This window comes from Oncorhynchus mykiss, chromosome 18 (assembly GCF_057628025.1).
Source record: "Oncorhynchus mykiss isolate SJ-2025 chromosome 18, ASM5762802v1, whole genome shotgun sequence".
Lineage (NCBI taxonomy): Eukaryota > Metazoa > Chordata > Actinopteri > Salmoniformes > Salmonidae > Oncorhynchus > Oncorhynchus mykiss.
In genome coordinates, this window is record NC_143039.1 from 62471282 (window position 1) to 62494729 (window position 23448).

The 23448-nt window shown below is 45.0% G+C and overlaps 1 protein-coding gene across 12 annotated transcripts in view; it reads left to right on the top strand.

Moving 5' to 3' along the window:
• LOC110496551 (rho family-interacting cell polarization regulator 2) overlaps positions 1–20287 on the top strand; it is a 78969-nt gene extending 58682 nt beyond the window's left edge. For 6 of the 12 annotated variants that reach the window (XM_036953294.2, XM_036953295.2, XM_036953296.2 and 3 more), the window contains exons 7-24: positions 1523–1672; positions 1809–1872; positions 2120–2163; positions 2500–2625; positions 3148–3296; positions 3700–3829; positions 4236–4385; positions 4769–5223; positions 5334–5598; positions 6065–6234; positions 13420–13588; positions 13948–14080; positions 14228–14392; positions 15695–15859; positions 16687–16889; positions 17048–17131; positions 17582–17672; positions 17781–20287. In XM_036953294.2, coding sequence (XP_036809189.2) covers positions 1523–1672; positions 1809–1872; positions 2120–2163; positions 2500–2625; positions 3148–3296; positions 3700–3829; positions 4236–4385; positions 4769–5223; positions 5334–5598; positions 6065–6234; positions 13420–13588; positions 13948–14080; positions 14228–14392; positions 15695–15859; positions 16687–16889; positions 17048–17131; positions 17582–17672; positions 17781–17881 — 2814 coding nt within the window. In that variant the 3' untranslated portion in view covers positions 17882–20287. The remainder of the gene's footprint in view (positions 1–1522; positions 1673–1808; positions 1873–2119; positions 2164–2499; positions 2626–3147; positions 3297–3699; positions 3830–4235; positions 4386–4768; positions 5224–5333; positions 5599–6064; positions 6235–13419; positions 13589–13947; positions 14081–14227; positions 14393–15694; positions 15860–16686; positions 16890–17047; positions 17132–17581; positions 17673–17780) is intronic. The other 6 variants (XM_036953298.2, XM_036953299.2, XM_090209070.1 and 3 more) reach the window with 1 other exon arrangement.
• Positions 20288–23448: the final 3161 nt, after the last annotated feature.

A 23448-nucleotide genomic window follows, 5' to 3' on the forward strand; every position in this document is an offset into this window, starting at 1 on the left:
AACAGCCTACCACATACCACAGACATGGCAGGGCAGGATGGGAGTGGGGGTGTCGTGGGGGTGAGGTGTTGTGGTAGCGGTAGGGGGACCCAGGGGTACAGGGCTGTTGTGGTTGGGGTGGGGGTGGATGATGCTATGAGGGAAGCTGGGGCAGGGCAGGGTTTCTCTCTTTTAATATCAAACATAGCAAAGATCCACTGCACTGCCAGAATCTGACATCATCATCAACCCTCTCAACTCCCCTTCTAGACGGAGTGTTCCACCCTTGAATTGGAGCATCCCAGTACCCTCCCTGACAACTGACAGCCCTTGCTGCTTTCCTACTAAATTCATCTACTTCATCATCATCCTCCCCCTTCACCACTTCTGTGTCTGCTGTGATTGTCAAAACGCTGGGGAATACGATTGGCCCATTTCACCCTCTGTTTTCCCCTAATGAGAACCTTAAAGACTGCGATGCATCAATATTTCACAGCTCCACGGCGTCATCTGGATATTTCCTTTTCATTTGGCCCATTCCAGGTCTTTGTTTATGCCTGCCAGACAGTACAGTCTCAATACAGTCTCAATACAGTAGGAAAGTAGGGAAGTCAGCACATTATACAATCACTCAGGCTCATTACAGGCAGAGTGAGGGATGGAGAGAGTTGGGTTGCGTAAGTAAGCTGGATCTCCCCCTCTCTCTCTTTCTATTCTGTCTCTCTCTGTCTCCTTCTCCTCCCATGTGGATTAATGCTGACCCACCACAGTGTCTTTCTCCATGTTTCTACTGGGTGTGTGAGTATTAGACAGTGCTCCCAAGCTATCGCTAAACGCTGTCTGCCTCCTTGGGACTCCCACAAGCCTCTCTCTCACTTTCTTCACCTCTGTCTTCCTCTATTTCCCAGTTCTCTATCCCTCCCTCCCCTTTTTCTCTCCACAGTCATTGGGCTTAGCATAGTTCAATGAAGGGGGAAGTTGGGCAGTGTGCTATGCTGCAGGGTTGTGAATGATCTAATTGTGCAGGTCTATGACAAAGGGTGTGGGTCTGAGGCTGGGCAGGGCTTGCTCATCAGTCTGTCAGACATGGTAATCTGTCTCCCCCAGAGGAGGGCTGGAGTGAGTCCTCATATCCAGCGCCGCTCTCTGGAAATGATCACTCATCTGCCTACTGAATATTTAGTGTCTTTGTGTATGAGGGAGGATGGGTAGGATTTATTAGCTTGTTTCAAGCCCAGGGCTTTTGTTTATGCTGTATCGAACTTTACAAACTTCACAGGCTGTTATTGGCTGATCAGTGTGTGGTTTGTATGTATACAGGTTATATAGGTTATACATCTGTAATTGTCTTTGATGTGTATACTTACTGCGTTTTAAGTTATTAACACTATTTTTGCTTTAATAGCGATTTTAAGTCTGTATGTCACGTCTATTGGATATGGTTTGTGTGTAACCACCTCCTTGCTGTATGTAAAGTATTTTAACCCTGTCTGGGCTGTGTAGATTATAGTGTTTAACCATCTGTGTGCTGCGTCCCCTGCAGGTGGATGAGTTGTATGAGGTGTTCTGTATCCAGAGGATGCTGAGAGAGGGAGCCAGTAAGATGAAGCAGGCCTTCTCTGCCTCTCCCTCCACCAAGGCCACCAGAGAGAGCATATTAGAGGTCAACCGCAGATACAAGGAGTACACAGAGGTGTGGATGGACCCACACATAAATCAGCCTGTTCACCGGCACTATACAATCACCCACTGAGATCGAACACAGCCTGGTGTCAAAGTTCGTCTCCAGTTGTTTGTGTTTGAGCTGATCAGTCTCCTTTCCTCCCCAGAATATGAGCACGTTTGAGGTGGAGCTGGAGAACTTGTTGGGGGAATTCCATATCAAAATGAAAGGTAAGACTGAGGCCAGGGGAACTGCTGTTAGTGTAGACTGAAAAACAAACAAGCAATGATTTCACTGCTCAATTATCTCTGTCTCACTCTCTTTCTTTCTCCCAAACCCCTTCTCTCTCTCTCTCTCTCACCCCCCGCCCCTCTCTTTCTACTACCCCCCCCCCCCCCCCCCCCCCCCCTCGCTCGCTGCCTCACTCACTCTCCCACCAACCCCCTCTCTCTCTGCCCCCCTCCTCTCTCTCCTCAGGTCTTGCTGGCTTTGCTCGTCTGTGTTCAGGAGATCAGTATGAGGTGAGATGAATTAATATAAGACTTGACTCTCTCTTTCTCTGTCTTTATCATTCCTAACAGGCCCTCCCTGTATCACAAATAGACAACTATATCTTTCCCAATCTGCAGACTGCCTCGAAAACGGCACTTATAAATATATAAAAACAACCGTTTCTTAGCTTATATCCTTCTCCTTGACCCTGCATCTATCTTTAACCTGTATCTTTGTCTCACCCCCCTCTCTTTCTCCTCTATCTCTACCCATCTTTATCCCTCTCTGCCCTCTCTAAATCTCTCTTTGTTTCTCTCCCTCCCTCCCTCTCACACCTCTGTCTCCTCCCTCCCTCCGTCTGTCAGATCTTCATGCGGTATGGTCGTCAGCGCTGGAAGCTGAAAGGGAAGATAGAGGTGAACTCCAGACAGAGTTGGGACGGAGAAGAGATGGTCTTCACGCCCCTCATCACAGACCTCATCAACATCAAAGTACAGCACAATCCGTCAATCAAACAACCAACCAATCAACCAATTAATTATATTTATGAAGACATTTTTAAGTCAACGTGCTTTATAAAACCCAGCCTAGAGTACAGTAACCCAGCCTACAGTACAGTGACCCAGCCTAAAGTACAGTACAGTGACCCAGCCTAGAGTACAGTACAGTAACCCAGCATAGATAACAGTACAGTAATCTAGCCTAGAGCACAGTGACCCAGCCTAGAGCACAGTGACCCAGCCTAGAGCACAGTGACCCAGCCTAGAGCACAGTGACCCAGCCTAGAGCACAGTGACCCAGCCTAGGGCAGTGGAGTTCAGTCCTGGTCTTGGGGAACCACAGAGTGTGCAGGCTTTTGTTCTAGCCCAGCACTAACCTACCTGAATCACCCTCTAACTTCCTGTCTTGACAGAGCTGAACAGGTCTAGCCACTCACATCTTGGTGGTCAATGTGACCTTACTTCCTTTCTCTGGTCCAATTAGCTCTAACTTCCTGTCTCTTGTCCAATCAGGTTACCGAGCTGAAGGGTTTAGCCACTCACATCCTAGTGGGCAGTGTGATCTGTGAGACCAAGGACCTGTTCACGGCCATGCCTCAGGTGGTGGCTGTTGATGTCAACGACCTGGGAACAATCAAACTCAATCTGGAGGTCACATGGTTGTAAGTGGACTTAATTAAATGTCTCTTTGAGTGATGGATATATTTGTACATTTTGGTTAGTGACAGTTTAATCAGAATCAGAAGGTCACAGAGGAAGGTCACAGAGGAAGGTCACAGAAAGTTATTGGTGTGGTGCAAGGAGCAGAAAAACATGAACAACATGGAAACAGCAAATTAAACAGAAACAAACCATATTGTAGGACATTATAAACTACACAATACATACTACAGTGGTTAGTTACATCAGTGTACGTTGACTACATTAAGTTATACTCTAACGCTGCCCTCTTCTGGAGAATCTGGGTGTCTGCTCCAGTGTTACAGCATTACCATAGTACTGTAGTTCATAGTTCTCTAATGGACTTCCCCCTCCTAACTGTCTCTCTGTCCTCCCCCCATGCAGTCCGTTCGATGTGGAGGACCTGACTCTCTCTTCAGGCAACGTGAGCAAGGCCACCGCCCTGCAGAGACGGGTGTCTGTCTACAGCCAGGGCACGCCAGAGACACCCACCTTCCAGGACCAGTCCTTCTTTGTGAGTCCCAGTCAGAGCGTCCTCTCCCTGGGGTGGGATAGGGGAGAGGAGTGGGTGTACGGCTTATAGCACAGCATCCTGCATCCTAGCACCTGCTTGCTCACAACACAGGATCCCTTGTTGCACTAACCCTGGAACCCACTTACCCAGGATTGCTTTAAACTGTGAAACTGTGATTGTCTGTCTATGTATTCAACGTATATGTGTCTGTGTATGCTAACAAAGCAATGGTTGAGTCTGACTAACCCTAACCCACCCGCCACACCCTCCTTGCTCCCCATCCTCCCTCTAACCCCCCTCCCTCTCACTCCCTGCCTCCCTCCCTCCACCCACCCCTGCTCCCTCCCTCGTACCACCCCCCCAACTCTGCACCCATTCCTCCCCCTGCTACCTGTGAGTGGTAAAGGAGTGGCACCCCCGCCCCTCCCCAACCCAGCATCGCTTCTCCTTCTTCCACGCCCTGAGGAACTCTCTGTTAGAGAAGCTGAGACGCAGTCGCTCCTTTGGCGACCTGGCCTCCCTCCGCCCCAGGCCCAAGTCCAGGCTGGAGGTCTATGTGAGTGAGGTCTGCTACGCTAGTACTAGCCCCGTTTACCCCTGCCTGTGTGCCTTTGCCTGCTTATTTGTTTGCATGGAGTGGCTTGTGTCAGCCTGTGTTCACGTCCCAGACTGACACAACAGTAGGAGGAGGGAAAGAGGAGGAGGCTGTGATGTCACTAGACTATTGGAGCACCTACAGGCTCTCTCTCCTCTCATCTGACTCTCTCTATATATATCTCTCTCTCCTCTCATCTGACTCTCTCTCTCTCTCTCCTCTCATCTGACTCTCTCTCTCCTCTCATCTCATCTGACTCTCTCTCTCTATATATATCTCTCTCCTCTAATCTGACTCTCTCTCTCCCCTCTCTTTCTCTCCCCCCCCTTTCTCTCCCTCTCCAGTCCACCCTCCCTGATGACGTCTTTGAGAATGGTGGGTGTGGCAACTCTGAGTGCAAGCGCCTCTCCTTCACCTTTTCCGATACATCAGTCTCCTCCCTCAGCCCAAGCCTCGCCCCAGGCCAGTCCAACCCCGAAATCACTGTCACGCCGCCTGACACGAACCATTGGCCTCAAATACCCCCCAGGGAAGACAAAGGGGTAGAAGAGATGGTTCGGGTGCATGCAGACGTAGTGGAAGAGGAGGGTGAGGAGGAAGAGGAGAGTGGTGACAGCGGCGGTAGCGTGAGTGTTAGTCTGGTCAGCGAGGAAGTGGAGTCAGAGTGGGAGAGGGCAGAGTTCCAGCTTAATGTAGGTTCCTCCTCTCTCTGCTCTGAGAGCCAGTCGTCAGCTGTGGCTCCTGAGGATGTGTTCCTGGACCACGCTGGGTCTGACAGGGATGGAGATGAAGACGACAGGTAATATGTGATTGATGTTTTGTCTTTATGATGTTTATTGCACAGAGGCCAAATTAATCTCCCCTCAATGAATTTGTATTATAATCTATTCAATTCTATTATATTGTCAGCTCAGAGCTGCTGAAGCCCGTGGAACTGGACACTGAAGAACCAGGCAGCTTGACCAGGCAACTGGTGAGGAGGCTGACGTCGTCCGACATTCTGCCCGAGGTGGTGGGTTTGAGCTGGGCCGGGGAGGGAAGCAGGGCCTTCCTGGAGAGCAGCCTGGAAGAGGCCCTGCACAGCCTGCTGCTGAGGCTGGAATCACTGGGACAACGCTGTAGAGAGCTGCAGGACCTGGAACAGGAAGTGATGCGCCTGGAGGACCTGCTCAAGGTGAGGCCTGGCTTCCATGTCCCCTGTGTCATTCCAAATGGCACCCTGTTCTCTATGTGGTGCACTGCCCCATGTGGCCTTGGCCAAAAGTTGCACAATGTATAGGGTACAAGGTGCCTTTTGGGATTTTCCCTGGGATAGGATTTGTTTATTTTTCATAAAGATAAATGATCTGGCAAGGTTTTTAAGGGTGGTAGTTAATGTATGCTGTTAAGGTGATTGGAGCTGTATTGTGGTATTGACATTCATTAGAACCCCCCCATGGCTACAGGTGGTCTCCATTAGTATTAGTCTAGCCAACCCCTGGCAGGGCTTTTTAGGGCAGAGCATTTCAGGGTCTCATCTTTCCCTCAGTGCTGTCTCCCGGGCTACTGTAGCAAGTCATCCATGTTCTTATAGCACCTAGTTTCTCTTAGTGCTAGCCCTCCAAGCAGGGTTTCAGCATCTCGTGACGTCTTTCCCTCAGTGTCGTCTCCCGGGCCACAGGAGCAGGTCGTCCAGTCTCAGCCTGACGGTTGAGAGCGCTCTGGAGAGCTTTGACTTCCTCAACACCTCCGACTTCGATGACGATGACACGGGTGATGACCACGCCCTCCACCACTCTGTGTTCTTTGACATGGAGGTGGAGAGGATTGGGTGAGTCAAGAGGGAGGGGAAGAGGGAAAGTCCCATCCCCTGTACTCTCTCTAGGCTACTACACCCTACATGGGAGATAGGCAAGGTCACTACCACCATCTCCTTCTCTGGCCCCTAACCTCTGCCCTGTCACGCCACATCTCACCACAGACAATGAGATTCCACTGGGCCTTTGTGTATCCGTGTGTGTGTATCCGTGTGTGTGTGTATCCGTGTGTGTGTGTGTATCCGTGTGTGTGTGTATCCGTGTGTGTGCAGTGGTGGAAAAAGTACTAAATTCTCATAATGAAAGTCACCCAGTAAAATACTACTTGAGTAAAAGTCTAAAATGATCCACCACTTGGTTTTATATATATACTTAAGTATCAAAAGTAAAGGTACGAATCATTTAAAATTCCTTATATTAAGCAAACCAGACAGGCACAATTTTATTTTATTTTAAATTTACGGATAGGCATGGTCACATTCCAACGTTCAGACATCATTTACAAACAAAGCATTTGTGTTTAGTGAGTCCTCCAGATCAGAGGCAGTAGGGAGGACCAGGGATGTTCTCTGTTTAGTGAGTCCACCAGATCAGAGGCAGTAGAGATTACCAGGAATGTTCTCTGTTTAGTGAGTCCACCAGATCAGAGGCAGTAGGGATGACCAGGGATGTTCTCTTGATAACTGTACGAATTTGACCATTTTCTGTCCTGCTAAGCATTCAAAATGTAAAGACTACTTTTGGGTGTCAGGGAAAATGTATGAAGTAAAAAGTACATACTTTTCTTTAGGAAAGTAGTGAAGTAAGTCGTCAAAAATATAAATGGTAAAGTACAGATATTTCCGCCTAAATAGACACACCCAAAAGTAACTGCTAATCATGTTTAGTTACATGATTCTGACATGAAAGTCATTTTTCATTGACAAACTATAAGTGAGTTATTGATGACTAGAGCTGGAAACACATCAGATGGCTTCCACAACGTGAACAATGTCGGAAAAAAATGGGATTGACAGACCTAACAACTAGAAATGGGTATATGTTTTAGTAAGTGGTGTCAGGTGTGGTCACGGGACGTTTCCAAATGTCCCTAAACCTCTCCATAGTGGCATATGTCTGTAAATTAAACCAAGTGTTTTACATATTTGCAATCCCTAAGTGCTATTTGTATAAAAACACCTTCTACCATATCGACCTCACTCAAACATTGTGGTGGTGTTATGGGGTATCCAGGGTTCAACCTCTCCAAAGGGTCCAAACCTAATTGAGATGGTTTGGGATTAGTTGGACCGCAGAGTGAAGGAAAAGCAGCCAACAAGTGCTCAGCATATGTGGGAACTCCTTCAAGACTGTTGGAAAAGCATTCCAGGTGAAGCTGGTTGAGAGAATGCCAAAAGTGTGCAAAGCTGTCATATATTTTGATTTGTTTAACACTTTTTTGGTTGCTACATGATTTCATCTGTGTTACTTCATAGTGTTGATGTCTTCACTATTATTCTACAATGTAGAAAATAGTAAAAATAAAGAAAAACCCTGGAACGAGTAGGTGTCCAACATTTTGACTGGTACTGTACATTAAATATATAAACATGTCTTATCAAACACAAACTTGGTGACACACGTGTCCTTCACTAAAAAAGGTAAAAAAAATAGAAATAAGTGGAACTATTTACAAATGGCGTTCGTGTTCATTTTACGTCCCAGGTGTAGGATGATTAGATTACACTTTCACCATAGCTTGTGCATGTCGTGAGTCTTTGAAGCTGTCCCTCACTGCCAGGAAACAAAAAGTTGATTTGATTTGAAAAGATATCTGGCATTTTGAACAGAAGATCTGGCATTTCACCCTTTCCCTCCCTGTGTTTTGTGCAATGCTTGCAGTTCTTTTGTCTTTTGGCTTGTGTGCTGGATAGTGGCGCTCACCTTGAGTGGGGGAGGGGGGGTCTTGTAATGGTTGTGAGGTTGCTTTGGGCCCCCAATTCAGCCATTTCCAACACCAGCTGCTCTCAGAGAGAGAGGGGTTTGACCTTTTGCTTTGGACATCTGCTTGTGGAGAATGAAAGCGTTTACTGTAGCAATGTCCACAGTGGTAAAAACAAAGTCTTATACCACTTCCTGGTCTGGTGGAGGACCTGGTAGTAGCCTACCAGAGCATCAGATAGGACACCCCCATGCTGGCATCGTAGTCCTCCACAGAATCAGGAATGGGGACATTCGTCCTCACCCGTGCCCCAATGGCATTTTTCACCTTCCTTGAGACATGGTCATTATTGAATGCCTTATGCTGTGTGGTGAGCATGGTTACTTCCCTAGTGTCCTTCCATTTCACAAAAAGCAGCTTGTTAGTCCTGATCCAACGTATGGTCCTCCTCCGCTGTCTTTGTCATGTTGTTTACCTTGGTCTTTGGGAAAACGACTGTTTTAGGACGAATGGTGCCACATGCCCCTATTTTCTTTTTCAAGAGGTCTATGAAAAGCATGGGACTAGTATAAAAGGTGTCCACAAAGAGCTTGTACCCAAGTGAGGGAAAGTCCACCAGCTGCATGACATAGTCATAACTAAGGCCCTTCCCAGTGGGTGTGATCGCCTTGCCTTCCACGTGTAGGCAGAGGCTGAATCGGCTGGCAGAAAGCGCTTGTAGCCCCATTTGTCTGATTATTTTTAATATATTGCTTTAAGTCAATTCGAGCCTTTGAGGCAACCATGCGCTTATCTATAGATAGATTTTGAGCAGGCTTGAAGTAAGTTCTTCATGCCTCCACCATGTCATGATAAAGGGGCTTGGCCCGTGCAAGACGATCATACCCTGCAGTTCCCTTCTTCTGGTCATTCTCCTGATCCTTTTGTGTGTCACACATGTGAAGTGTACGGTTGATGGCCAAGAATCGGTTTTCACTCATGTTGGAGGTAGGGAACTCGAACCGACAGAGTGGGGACTTGCTCCAGTTGTCAACTAGTCTTGATGGTGACAGGTCCTTCATTCCCCCTGCTGCTTCTTGTCCCCATACTTGTTGGTATTACTAATTAGTATTCCAGTATAGAGGTGATAAAGTAGAGCTGAAACAGCTGCAAGGTGGTGTATGTTTTAAACCTAAATTGTTCTGACTCCACAGCATCTTCAAGGACCGTTTGCCACCTGTCCTCAGTTTCATCTCCCTCTGTTGTGCTGCTTTCCACTGCCTCTCCCTCTTCTCTGTTGAGGCCTAGATCTCCTCCCTGCCCCCGCACCTCCAGATGAACTTGCAGAGAGAGGAGGGGTGGTTGAAGGAGGAGTGGGGTCTTTGTCGAGTGATGGATGTAGAACCATCAGACAGATTATAGCAGTGGGGGGTGAAGACCTTGGCCGGCGGGGGTACTAGCTGGGGAGGGGTGGCTCCAAAACGTCATCATCCAAATCCTCTGCATCCTCCACTCTGTGGTGAATAAAATAAAGGGATATATTGTTAAGACAGAATTTCAGTTGACAAAATTTACAAAACAACATTACTGTAAAATAAAAACACCAAGCCTAAACTTTATCTGTACAGTGACTTGCATAGAAGGTGTGAAGCACACACACAACGCAAACAGTAACACTTTGGAGACAAAGGCAGAGATGAGAACCACAAATAAACAATGGCCTCTCCAAAGTTACAAGCATGAAACATAGAACATTAAAACAGTGAACTGATATGAAACATAGACAAGAACAACTATGTATGATATAACATTGAAATGACTTGCTACATAGGCTTATGTAAACTAAATCCAAAGCACAAAAAGCAGACAACTTATAAAAAACGAAATGCATTTAGTAAATTAGCGATATAAAGTCATGAAAATAATTTACTTCCAGATCTAAAAGTGCATCCAATCGTTCTAGAAGGTTATCGTCATCGGCCGAGGTGAAATCGCTCCCCTGATCCAAGTCCGACTCCAGTATTTTATTCAACGCTTCTATGTCGGTATGCTTATTCATAGATGCCTTCTTTTTAATATCCTGTTTGATATTTTAGTTTTTCCCCCGTTTTTTTTCTTTCTTGAGAAGTCATATTTTATTCTAAAGCCATGAAATGAAAGCGATGAAATCTGTTTACAATGTAATGAAGCATGCGTCTCGTCTCTGAGCCAGGTAGCAATAGTTCACATTACACATAAAGGTTCTAGGCCTTGCTTTGTCCCTCCCGGGTAAACTACATATCCCTGGAAAGCTTATCTCATTGGCTACAAGACTGTCAAGGTGCCATAGTAGCCAATCCTCTGTGTAATGGATGCCTACAGCGCGTAAGCAGTCAACATATTTTTGATGCGCAAAGATATAGTCACTCAGTGGACATTCGATGTTGCCATTAAGTCATACATCAGATAACATGGCAATATGCTAGATTTGTTCCTACCAACCTAAAGATGAATCCCATGTGGCTATAGCTCAAATACATATCAAATGGAAGCTTACCTTGTAAAATGTTTGCTGTTTAGTGAAAATGTTGTCGAAAATAAAGAATTGGCCTCTCGGGAGTAAGAGATGGGGTAGGAGGGAGAGAAAGAGAGGGTGGGAGAGAAATAGGGGGGAGAGAAGGAGCGAGGGGGAGAGAGACAGCCTGGGTTAGTCACACATACACACACACCGTGGTTTAAAGTACTTAAATGTAAAGTTTCCATATTTGGGGACCCTATTTGATTTGTTTTCAATTCAGTCTGGTATGAGAACGGTAGCCCCCATCTGCATTCCGGTTAGCGTTGTGAAGCATATACGAAATAAACACGGAATACGTTGATGCACACCAAAAGCCGGGACTCCATAGATCAGGTCTTATTTATCTGCTTGTGACCTACCGTTATCGATCACCAGCCCCCCCTCATCACTCCCCTTCTCTTCCCCCTATCTCTCTCTCCCCCATCCCTCTCTCCTTCCCTCTCTCTCCCTATCTCTCTCTCCCTCTCTCCTACCCTCTTTCTCTTTCTCTCCCTCCTATCCCATCTCTTTCTCCCCTCATCTCCCTCCCCTTATGTCTCTCCTCCTCTCTCGCCCCTTATGTCTCTCCCCTCTCCTTCTCCCCCCCTTCTGTCTATCTCCCCTATCTTTCTCTCACCCCCCCATCTGTCTCTCCTCCCCTCCTGTTTGTCTCTCTAGCCCTGTGCTTCTGTCCAGAAGAGTCAGGTTAGCAGTCTCTGCCAGGTGTAGGTTCTTTATGGTTGGACTATTGTCTTGTTGCTGTCTGTGACTGTCTGTGTTGCTGTAACTAGTAGTACTCACACACAACTATTTCATGTTTGTAAATGATTTCTTTATTCAGACAAAGGGTACTGCTATGGAATATCCTATGGCTCCTAACTATGTTAATTTGTATGGTTTACTATGCAATCTGACACACATCAGTTTCCTTGATCTTTTGTGTGAGGATAATGTAACATACACTGATCTTTACAGGACACCTACTGATGGTAACAGTTTGTTGATGATAGCTGTCACCTGCTTCCCTTGAAAAACAGTTTGCCCTACAGCCAATTCTGTCAAACAAAAATAATTTGCAAAAAACAATCAGATTGACAGAATGGTCAGATTAATACTGCCATTGAGAAAATTCAAGACATTATCTATTTCAAGGACAGTCTCGCAAAAAGAAGCATTCTTGCGTTCTTACTACTAGCTATTCAAAGTGCTCTGAACAAATTAATGGACTCGTTCACAAACATTGGCATATTCTAAGAGCCGATGACAGTATTGGTAATGTGCTTTCGAACCCTCCCTTGGTCGTATTCTTGCAGGGCATAAATCTCAGAGATCAACTGGTAAACTCTGATTTACCATCCCAATATACCCCTGCACAACAACTATTTGCGCCTCTACCGGATGGAAAATACAAGTGTAATGTCTGAGCTCAATGCAATGGCACTTACAAATGTAGATCCTTCAAACACCCACAAACAGGGAAACAGAACCCAATCAAAGGTGTTATTACGTGCTCCACTAAGGCAGTTATTTATCTTATAACTTGTCCTTGTGGTAAAAATTATGTAGGTAAAACAAAGCGCAAATCAAAAGTACGAATCTTGGGTCATCGTAGCACGTGTAAAAACTTGATTTCGTCCCTACGTTTTATCGCCATCACGTCGCCCGTCCTAGGAGAGGGGGTGACCTCTACAATTTATTGATAAATCGAGAGGCTGCCTGGATGTTTAATTTAAAGACCCTTGGTCTCAACGTAGACTTTGATCTGAAGCTATTCTTGTGATTCTACTAATCATTGTAATGTTTGTAGGCTTATTTAGCCAAATTGTATGTATGATATCCATTTGTTTTTTACATGTTCTATTTATATCTGTAAATCAACCAATGATATCAGGCCACAGCCCGCCATGATTACAGACACCTGTGTGTGTCCTTTGACATTATATAAACTAGTGACCCGCAGTGTTTGTCATCATAAACTGGTTCAGCCCTGAATGCTGATTGGCTGACAGCCGTGGTATACCACGGGTATGACAAAACATGTATTTTTATTGTGCGAATTACGTTGGTAACCAGTTTATAATAGCAATAAGGCACTTCGGGTTTGTGGTCATGCCTAAGAACAGCCCTTAGCCGTGGTATATTGGCCGTATACCACACCACCTCGTGCCTTATTGCTGAATTATACCCTGATGAAGACAGCTTGTCTGTCGAAACGTTGGTTATTAGGTTATTCAATTATTGCATCTGAGCTCCTAGAGTGTGTGGCTCTCCTTTTTTAATTTGTTGTGATTTTTTGTTAATCATGTGTTGCTGTGACTGTCATGCACGTTATGCGGTGTGATTGTTATCGCTGTTGTCAGCCTAACAGTGTCGTGGCTCGGTTTGTTTTTCTGCCCTATGTGTCTCTCTGGCCATGTCCCTCTCCTATCTCTCTCTCCTCTCTTCTTATTCTGTCTCTTTCTGTCTGTCTCAGGTGCCCACTTCCTGTCCAGATCACAATCCTAGAGAATTTGTATAATTCAATAAACATTGTAGGGTGTTAAACAGCTACTCATGTTCAGTATCGAGTGTCAGCCAGTAAATGTTATTCTGTACCAGAGCCTCTATATTACAATGGAACATAATGCATTTAACTCTAGCATTACATATCAGGCTGATTTACATACTGTAATATTCTCATGGTTTTAGTAGTGATTGTATTCCATTTCTATACTCTGCTGCTGCCCCCTGGTGGTGACTGTGTATCTCCTGTCTGTCTAACAGGCCTGGAGGCCAGCACCCAGAGGCCAGGGGCCACCTGAGTGAAGCCCTGACGGAGGACACCGGGGTGGGCAACAGTGTGGCCGGCAGCCCCCTGCCTCTCACCACTGGCAATGAGAATCTGGACATGGCCATCGTCATTCATCTGCAGTACTGCGATCATCTCATCCAGGTGAATGAACATGCTCCAGTGCCCTCACAGAGGAAATCTGGAAAATAGAGAAATGTTTTTCTTATGATATTGTTATAGTCAAGCATGTGTCAAATCCACTGTGCTCCTATTAGGCTGCCTGCAATTTAAATGTCAAACATCATTTTTCCAATTGATAACAAACTAGACTCTGTCATGCTAACGAATTACAGTCTTGAGCAGATGTAGAAAATGAAATTAGCATTGATCTAAGAGTGTGGCCGGGAAGTTCTCTTGTCATTTATTGGCTGCAACTGCATGGAAGAGTGGAGACTAACACAATACTACATGGTTTGGCTAGACTGTGTGCGCACCAACTCAATCTCTGTGTGTAACGACAGCTACTGTCCAGTGGAGGGAGCCCTTGGCAGCGTAGAGCCCAGCTCCAGAAGCTCTCAGCTCAGACTCAGCTGCTAGAGGAACTGGGAGAGATCAGCACAGAATGCCTGGGGAGCATCACCTCGGCTGCTGACGGTGGGTTCTCTCTCTCTCTCTCTTGATCTCTCTCAATACTTTACAGTTGAGTAAATATGAATAAATGGAGGCTACTTTGTACTCTCTCTCTGGGGCAAGGAACTAGGTCAGATAATGAATCTCTATGTCCTCCCTCCTCTCTCTCAGTGCTCCCAGGGTTGGCAGAGCGGCCAGGGCTGATGGCTCTGTGGTCAGAGTGTAGTGGTTCTGGAGGACAGTTTCACACTACGCTGGACCGGGTGCTTAAACACATGCACCACAGCTACACCAGTCCACTGCAGGAGAGGCACCCACACACCACAGCTGAAACAGGTAGGCCTCTCTTTCTCTCTGTGTGTTTGTGTCTTAAAACGTTTTGTGTTTGGAGATATTTGTTTCCAACATTTACAAAGTGTATGATGTGTATGTGAGTGAATCTGATTGATTACACCATAGTTCAGGGGTCATCAGCTAGATTCAGCCGTGGGACGTTTTTTTTTCTTGTGCGGATTTCGAGGGACCGGAACATAATTACAAATCATTTGAGGACTGCAAGAAGCCCAAACAGAGATAATAATTGACTAAGACATAAAAATGTAAAACCTTTCTTACACATATAACCACGTGTCTCTATCATGCGTGGGAATACTTGCGAACAGATTTCCAAAGTTAAAATCACTTGGAACTGATTTCCTGGTGTTTTTACAGTCTTATGTCCAACATTGAAAATGCTCAAAAAATCAAGACCGTTTTCTTTATTTTTGCTTGTAAAACTTGTGGGCCAAATAAAACCACCAATTAGGGAACCCTGCCATAGTGTAGTGTCCTGTCACTGTATACATCTCACACAGCTGTCTGTCCTGTCACTGTATACATCTCACACAGCTGTATGTCCTGTCACTGTATATATCTCACACAGCTGTCTGTCCTGTCACTGTATACATCTCACACAGCTGTCTGTCCTGTCACTGTATACATCTCACACAGCTGTCTGTCCTGTCACTGTATATATCTCACACAGCTGTCTGTCCTGTCACTGTATACATCTCACACAGCTGTCTGTACTGTCACTGTATACATCTCACACAGCTGTCTGTCCTGTCACTGTATATATCTCACACAGCTGTCTGTCCTGTCACTGTATACATCTCACACAGCTGTCTGTACTGTCACTGTATACATCTCACACAGCTGTCTGTACTGTCACTGTATACATCTCACACAGCTGTCTGTACTGTCACTGTATACATCTCACACGGCTGTCTGTACTGTCACTGTATACATCTCACACGGCTGTCTGTACTGTCACTGTATACATCTCACACGGCTGTCTGTACTGTCACTGTACACATCTCACACGGCTGTCTGTACTGTCACTGTATACATCTCACACGGCTGTCTCAGTACTGTCACTGTATACATCTCACACAGCTGTCTGTACTGTCACTCTACACATCTCACACAGCTGTCTGTACTGTCACTGTACACATCTCACACAGCTGTCTCAGTACTGTCACTGTATACATCTCACACGGCTGTCTGTACTGTCACTGTATTTATCTCACACAGCTGTCTGTGCTGTCACTGTATACATCTCACACGGCTGTATCTCTCTTCCCTCTCGGTCCTCCACAGTGATCTGGCTGGTGGTGAGTGAGATGGTGGACAGGAGTGAACTGGCCTCCCCTCCTCCCTCGGCCCTGTCCCAGGACGTCCTCACAGTGTTCCAATTCCACAGCTACGTCTCAGAGCACAGTGTTGGGGACATGAAGGAACACCTACTGCAGGTGGCTAGAGAGGGTAAGGCTCAGGACCAACACACCTTTTTTATCAGCATTCATGTAACTAACCTCCCTTCCTCATCTGTTGGGGGTCCTAGTGTACTAATTTCCTTGGAGGCGGAGTTGTTTATAATCTAGGTGCCAGTCTGTTTTGCTTTAACTAACATTTTGCTGTTTGGCAAGACAATGATGTAGTGTGGAACGTCGAACCAGTCAGTAACCCAAGTTAGAGGTCTGATCTGATGAAGACTGAGGGGTCCAAACATTGACTTGCTACATGGTCCGCTGAACAAAACTTGTGCCTTGCGAAAGTATTCGGCCCCCTTGAACTTTGCGACCTTTTGCCACATTTCAGGCTTCAAACATAAAGATATAAAACTGTATTTTTTTGTGAAGAATCAACAACAAGTGGGACACAATCATGAAGTGGAACGACATTTATTGGATATTTCAAACATTTCTAACTTTTTTAACAAATCAAAAACTGAAAAATTGGGCGTGCAAAATTATTCAGCCCCTTTACTTTCAGTGCAGCAAACTCTCTCCAGAAGTTCAGTGAGGATCTCTGAATGATCCAATGTTGACCTAAATGACTAATGATGATAAATACAATCCACCTGTGTGTAATCAAGTCTCCGTATAAATGCACCTGCACTGTGATAGTCTCAGAGGTCCGTTAAAAGCGCAGAGAGCATCATGAAGAACAAGGAACACACCAGGCAGGTCCGAGATACTGTTGTGAAGAAATGTGGCAAAAGGTCGCAAAGTTCAAGGGGGCCGAATCGCAAGGCACTGTAAGTACCCATGTGAGTTAATTATGTAATAAACTGGACGTCCATCCCTCAGCTGTGTTTGCGGAAGTCCTGAGCGGCGGCGACTCGGAGCGTTGTCTAAAGGAATTAGAAGAGGTGTCACACACCAGCCTGTGTCCCCAGTTGCAGACTCTCAGGGCCCTGGCCTCCCTCCTCTCCCACAAAGACCCCCAGCTCAGCAAGGCCGCAACTGCCTACATCACTTCCGCTGCCTCTCACACACCCTTTAGGTCAAAGGTCAGTTTTGAAATGGTGTTTCTATTAGCCCGGGAGGGTCAAGGATCAACCCTACTAAACCGGGAGGGTCAAGGATCAACCCTACTAAACCAGCCAGGATTACTTGACAGGTGTGTTATGGCAGGGAACTGAGTTTCTGTGTGTGTGTGTGTTTACAGGCGGTGGACTGCTACACACAGTCCTTGTCGGAGGGGGGAGTTCTAACGCAAAGGTCTGCCTGCGCTGCTCTCGGTTGTCTACAGGTCAGTGTATATCTGACTGCAATATTCTATTTATTTATTTTATCTTTTCTCCCCAATTTCGTGGTATCCAATTGTTAGAAATTACTATCTTGTCTCAACTCCCGTACGGGCTCGGGAGAGACGAAGGTCGAAAGCCATGAGTCCTCCGAAACACAACCCAAATGGAATATTGCGAGGCCTCCCGGGTGGTGCAGTGGTCTAGGGCACTGCAGCGCTAGCTGTGCCACCAGAAACTCTGGGTTCGCGCCCAGGCTCTGTCGCAGCCGGCCGCGACCGGGAGGTCCGTGGGGTGACGCACAATTGGTCTTCCGGGTTAGTGAGGGTTTGGCCGCACTGCTTCTTAAACCCGGAAGCCAGCCGCACCAATGTGTCGCACCAATGTGTGCACTGGCTTAGTCTCCTTTCATCAACGTACCGGTTATGAAGTGAACCTGTTCTTCTCTCTGTCAGGCGGTAGAGAGTATTCGAGCGGTGGTGTTGCTGTGTGACTCGGCAGACGAGGAGCTTCATCACATTGCCATAGAAACCCTGCTCACCTTGGGTGAGTGGTTGACAAACAATGTCTGTTTTAGTGAACCTTGGTCCATTTTCAAATGGTTGAGGTCTAACATCTCCTTCTCTTTCTTCTTCTGCCGATGACGGTCCCCAGGAGAGGAGGGGCGTCTGGCGTATGAGCAGCTGGACACGGTGCCCAGGGAGCTGGTACAACTGGGGACAAGGCGAGGGACCGCTGTCACCACTGCCTTCTGAAAGCACAGGTCTAATTAACTTAACCTAGGAGCATCATAACCACAGGAGGGGGACAACCCCCTCACCCCCAACAGTCCGGGCCTCCCTCCACCTTGCCTGAACATTTGAATGGACACAGCTAGGGGGAGGGGCCTGATCAAAGCAGAGGAGCCCAACTCATCATCAAAGGGTCACATGTCTCATCCTTCTCAACAGACTGGTCTAAATCCTAGCTGTCCACTGACCACCACTATTAAGCAATCTCTCACTGCACAGACAGAGCCTATTTACTATCATAACTATTATTATGAATCTTATTATCACGGTTGTGTTTGACATTGTTATTATCAGTATCACAGTTATGGTTGCTTTATATAACTGCTATTAATTATTTGTTTTAGTAAGTGACGTTCACATTAGTCGACGGCTATTTGTACTTTTGAATTGCACTGTGGCAGGCATGTAAATATCATAGCACAGCATTAAACTCTGTGAATAATGAGTGACGCATCGAAATGGATCGAGTTGGTGTTTTTCTGATATGCACCGTTGAGTTTCAGGGATTTTACAGACCGTTTGAACACTTTCTGTCAGTGTGTCATGGATGAGAAGTCAGAAGACAGATTCAGGTTGCTCAGGAGGAGGTAGTTAAGCAATGTTCGCAATCTCACGTCATCAACATGCAAAAAGAGGAAGACGGTGTCTTACCGGCCAGCAATGTCCTCACTTCATCAACATGCACAACGTGGAGAGAATCATATACTTGGACTGCTTAACAAACTCTTCTACCCACACATGCCTGGGATCTGCATTCAGAGTTTGATTGAATGTCTGCTTGCTGGGAACTGATTTGAGATCAGTTGTTTAAGCCACTGGAGGAGATTGATCAGAATCTATTGTTTTGGAAGCAGGTTGGCCTCCATGCATGTGCCCATTACTACATGTACTGCTCTTTTCATCCTATTGGTACTAATGCAGTCTAGGAGTATGTGTTAGTGAGGTAATGTTAGTGAGAAATGAGAACGTAACTGCTCCATAGCGGTACAGATCAGAACCAAGGGGTTTGTATAAGTTGGGATGTTGCCGAGGCTATAGTGCTCCGTATAGCTTCTTATGCCTATTGTAACTATACTACTGAGTCCGTGGCCTCTTTGCCACGACAACAAAACATGTTTGTTTCTCGACCTAATTTATTTACTTATTTACACGTCACATTTTGGATTCTAATATTCTTTCATTTGCATGTACTTTTTTGAGTAAGAGGGCAGAATGCAGATACTAGTAAAATTGTTTCATTTTCTGCTTCTGGTTGACATTTCAAATATTGGCCTCAAATTCATTTTGGGAATGATCTTGCTTACATATAATGTAACTCAAAATGTGGATTTGTTTAGCTCTTTTGGAATTTGTTTATGCGTTTTAAAGGAAAAATCCACTCAAAAACTATATTTTGGGACAGTATCAACAGTAGACTAATGAAAAGAAATAGCAAAAAGCTGTTTGAGTGGATTATTCCTGTAAGTAGAATGAATGGCTGGTTATTATCTGGAGAGGATTTGCCAATATCATATAGCTTTGGTCCAAATGGGACCGTAGATATTAGAGAATGTTTCTTTATTACGCAAGTGACTCATAACCAAAGTAAAGCCTGAATCTAAGAGAATCATCTTTTGTAAGAATGAAATATGAACCTATCTGCAACCTGGCCTCTACACCCAGACTCACCTGAAAAGCACAACAATATTAATCAATGTTATCTAAATGATCATCCCAATCCTGCGACATTACATCGGGTTCTAACTAATTGCACACTCTCCAAAAGCCATAGCGATGAAATAGGTGTATTTAAGGCAGTAATATGTGTGATAATGTAATTTTTTTCTTTTGTATATTAAAGCTGTAAGTGTGAGTTTTTCAAATTGAAGATGGCTTTTTGTTGTTCTATGTCAAAGTGTGGCCTTGTGTTCGTTGAACATGGTCTATATTTTGAGTAACAATGCCTGTTTCTCCCATGATGTGAATAACATTACAGTATTTTAGTAAGATGATACTAGTTACTTCAAGGACTAACTCTAACAACATCCTTGTTGTTTTTTTTTTCTCCACGAGGCCTCTGCTTACTTTCTACTAAAAATGACCAGTGTTGTGAATTGACATTTTGCTTCTATTCCAATCCAAGTCATCAGATTAAAGACGTAGGTCAAATAATTCAACGTTGTTTAATATTCATCATATTTTATGTAACCACACATGATTTGCATTATATCTTTACATTATGGTAAACCTTGGACTTGAACAGAAAGCACACAGAAAGGTCATGTCACATAGCTTCAGTAGACTGCATTACATTATTCTCCTATTGGTTTACAGTATTTCTCCTGCTCAATGAAAGTGGCAATAAAGTTTATTTTTGCATAATTATGAAAATGTTGTCCGATTGTTTCATTTATTGGAGATACATGGGATATGGATCAGAAGTTCACAGGTTGTAATCTTGCCGATGCCTTTTCTTAAAATAGGGCCACTGTAACGGTTTTCTTTGGGTGAAGTAGAGTCGGACCAAAATGCAGCGTGGTTGTTATTCATGTTTTTTAATGAAGAAACTGAACATGAACAAAACAATAAACGTGAGAAAACCTAACAGCCTATCTGGTGACAACAAAACACAGAGACAGGAACAATCACCCACAAAACCCAACACCAAACAGGCTACCTAAATATGGTTCCCAATCAGAGACAATGACCAACACCTGCCTCTGATTGAGAACCATATCAGGCCAAACATAGAAATAGACAAACCAGACACACAACATAGAATGCCCACCCAGCTCACGTCCTGACCAACACTAAAACAAGGAAAACACACACGAACGATGGTCAGAACGTGACAGCCACCTTGCATGTGGTTTACGTGATCTGATCAAGAGGAGCCAATCCCAAGGGGACTCCCAATCACGTCCGGTTGTGATACAGCCTGGAATTGAACCAGGGTCTGTAGTGATGCCTCTTGCACTGAGATGCAGTGCCTTAGACTGCTGCCTCCCGAGCATCTGCCCAGCCCAGCATTCTCACTCTCCCATCCCTACTGCCTACATTGTTTGCCACTTGGCCTTAAATCGTACCAATTTGTTTTTCTCAGTTGACCATGCTATTAAAATATAAAAATTGTGTCAACGATGGGCGATTAATAGACTTACATTTTATACATTTTTTCAAGATGAGTTATAAGAAGATAATTGTCCAGCCCATCGGGTATCTCACTGCACCCCCATATGCCATGTCTTGAAATATGCAGACAGACGGAATAAAAGTAAGTTTACATTGTCATACAGTTGAAGTCAGAAGTTTACATACACCTTAGCCAAATACATTTAAACTCAGTTTTTCACCATTCCTGACATTTAATCAGAGTAAAAATTCCCTGTCTTAGGTCAGTTAGGATCACCACTTAATTTTAAGAATGTGAAATGTCAGAATAATAGTAGAGAGTGATTTATTTCAGCTTTTATTTCTTTCATCACATTCCCAGTGGGTCAGAAGTTTACATACACTCAATTCGTGTTTGGTAGCATTGCCTTTAAATTGTTTACTTTGGGTCGAACGTTTCGGGTAGCCATCCACAAGCTTCCCACAATAAGTTGGGTGAATTTTGGCCCATTCCTCCTGACAGAGCTGGTGTAATTGAGTCAGGTTTGTAGGCCTCCTTGCTCACACACACTTTTTCAGCTCTGCCCACAAATGTTCTGTGGGGTGGGGCCATCACAAAGGTCAGGGCTTTGTGATGGCCACTCCAATACCTTGACTTTGTTTCCTTAAGCCATTTTGACACAACTTTGGAAGTATGCTTTGGGTCATTGTCCATTTGGAAGACCCATTTGCGACCAAGCTTTAACCTGACTGTCTTTTGATATTGCTTCAATATATTGACAATTTTCCTGCCTCATGATGTCATCTATTTTGTGAAGTGCACCAGTCCCTCCTGCAGCAAAGCACCCCCACAACATGATGCTGCCACCCCCGTGCTTCAAGGTTGGGATGGTGTTTTTTGGCTTGCAAGCCTCCTCCTTTTTCCTCCAAACATAATGGTCATTATGGCTAAACAGTTCCATTTTTGTTTCATCAGACCAGAGGACATTTCTCCAAAATGTATGATCTTTGTCTCCATGTGCACTTGCAAACCGTAGTTTGGCTTTTTCATGGTGCTTTGGAGCAGTAGCTTCTTCCTTGCTGAGCGGCCTTTCAGGTTATGTCGATAATGGACTCGTTTTACTGTGGATATAGATACTTTAATACATGTTTCCTCCAGCATCTTCACAGGGTCCTTTGCTGTTGTTCTGGGATTGATTGCACTTTTCGCACCAAAGTGCGTTCATCTCTAGGAGACAGAACGCGTCTCCTTCCTGAGCGGCATGACGGCTGCGTGGTCCCATAGTGTTTATACTTGCGTACTATTGTTTGTACAGATGAATGTGGTACCTTCAGGCGTTTGGAAAATGCTCCCAAGGATGAACCAGACTTGTGGAGGTCTACAATTAATTTGAGGTCTTGTTTGATTTCTTTTGATTTTCTCATGATGTCAAGCAAGGAGGCACTGAGTTTGAAGGTAGGCCTTGAAATACATCCACAAGTACACCTCCAATTGACTCAAATGTCAATTAGCCTATCAGAAGCTTCTAAAGACATGACATCATTTTTTGGAATTGTCCAAGCTGTTTAAAGGCACAGTCAACTTAGTGTATGTAAACTTTGGACCCACTGGAGTTGTGATACACTGAATTATAAGTGAAATCATTTGTCTGTAAACAATTGTTGGAAAAATTACTTGTGTCATGCACAAAGTAGATGTCCTAACCGACTTGCCAAAAGTCGGAACCCCCCCCCCAGCTGTTCAGAGATCATCTGCCTCCAGAGATAAAAATGTTTTATCCCACCTACTCCTATTGCCTGCTGCATGAATTATGATCTGCTGATCTGTTCACCATCTGCCCTGGCCTGACTCCCCCTGTCCTGTACAGATACCCCACCACACTTCCCCCTCTCTCCCGCTTTTGCTTGCCTACAGCTCTCACGCACTGTTGGGGCTAGCCCCAAGTCATTAATCAAATCAAATCAAATGTATTTACATAGCCCTTCGTACATCAGCTGATATCTCAAAGTGCTGTAAGGAAACCCAGCCTAAAACCCCAAACAGCAAGCAATGCAGGTGTAGAAGCACTTCATTATTGTTTTGTGCTTTTTGATGTTTTGTTATTTGCCTCATGACTCCTGTATGTTTTGTTGACTATGAACTTTCTTGTTTACCCAACTGTGGGACAGGCTGTTTGTTCCCACACTAGGTACTCAGACTCTCTATTGGTTGCAAAGACTTTTGGCCTCCCATCCTATTCCAACCACCTATCGCCGGCTTTGTATTCATGTTACCTGATGAAATTGCTGTACAATATGATCTTGTTGCCATCTAATGCACATTCAAATGTCATAAATCAACACTGCAGAGCTCTTCCTGTCCTCTGCCGTGCCTTGATTGTATTAATGCTGATGACTGGAAATGTGCATGTACACCCTGGCCCATCATCTACAGTTGCTAG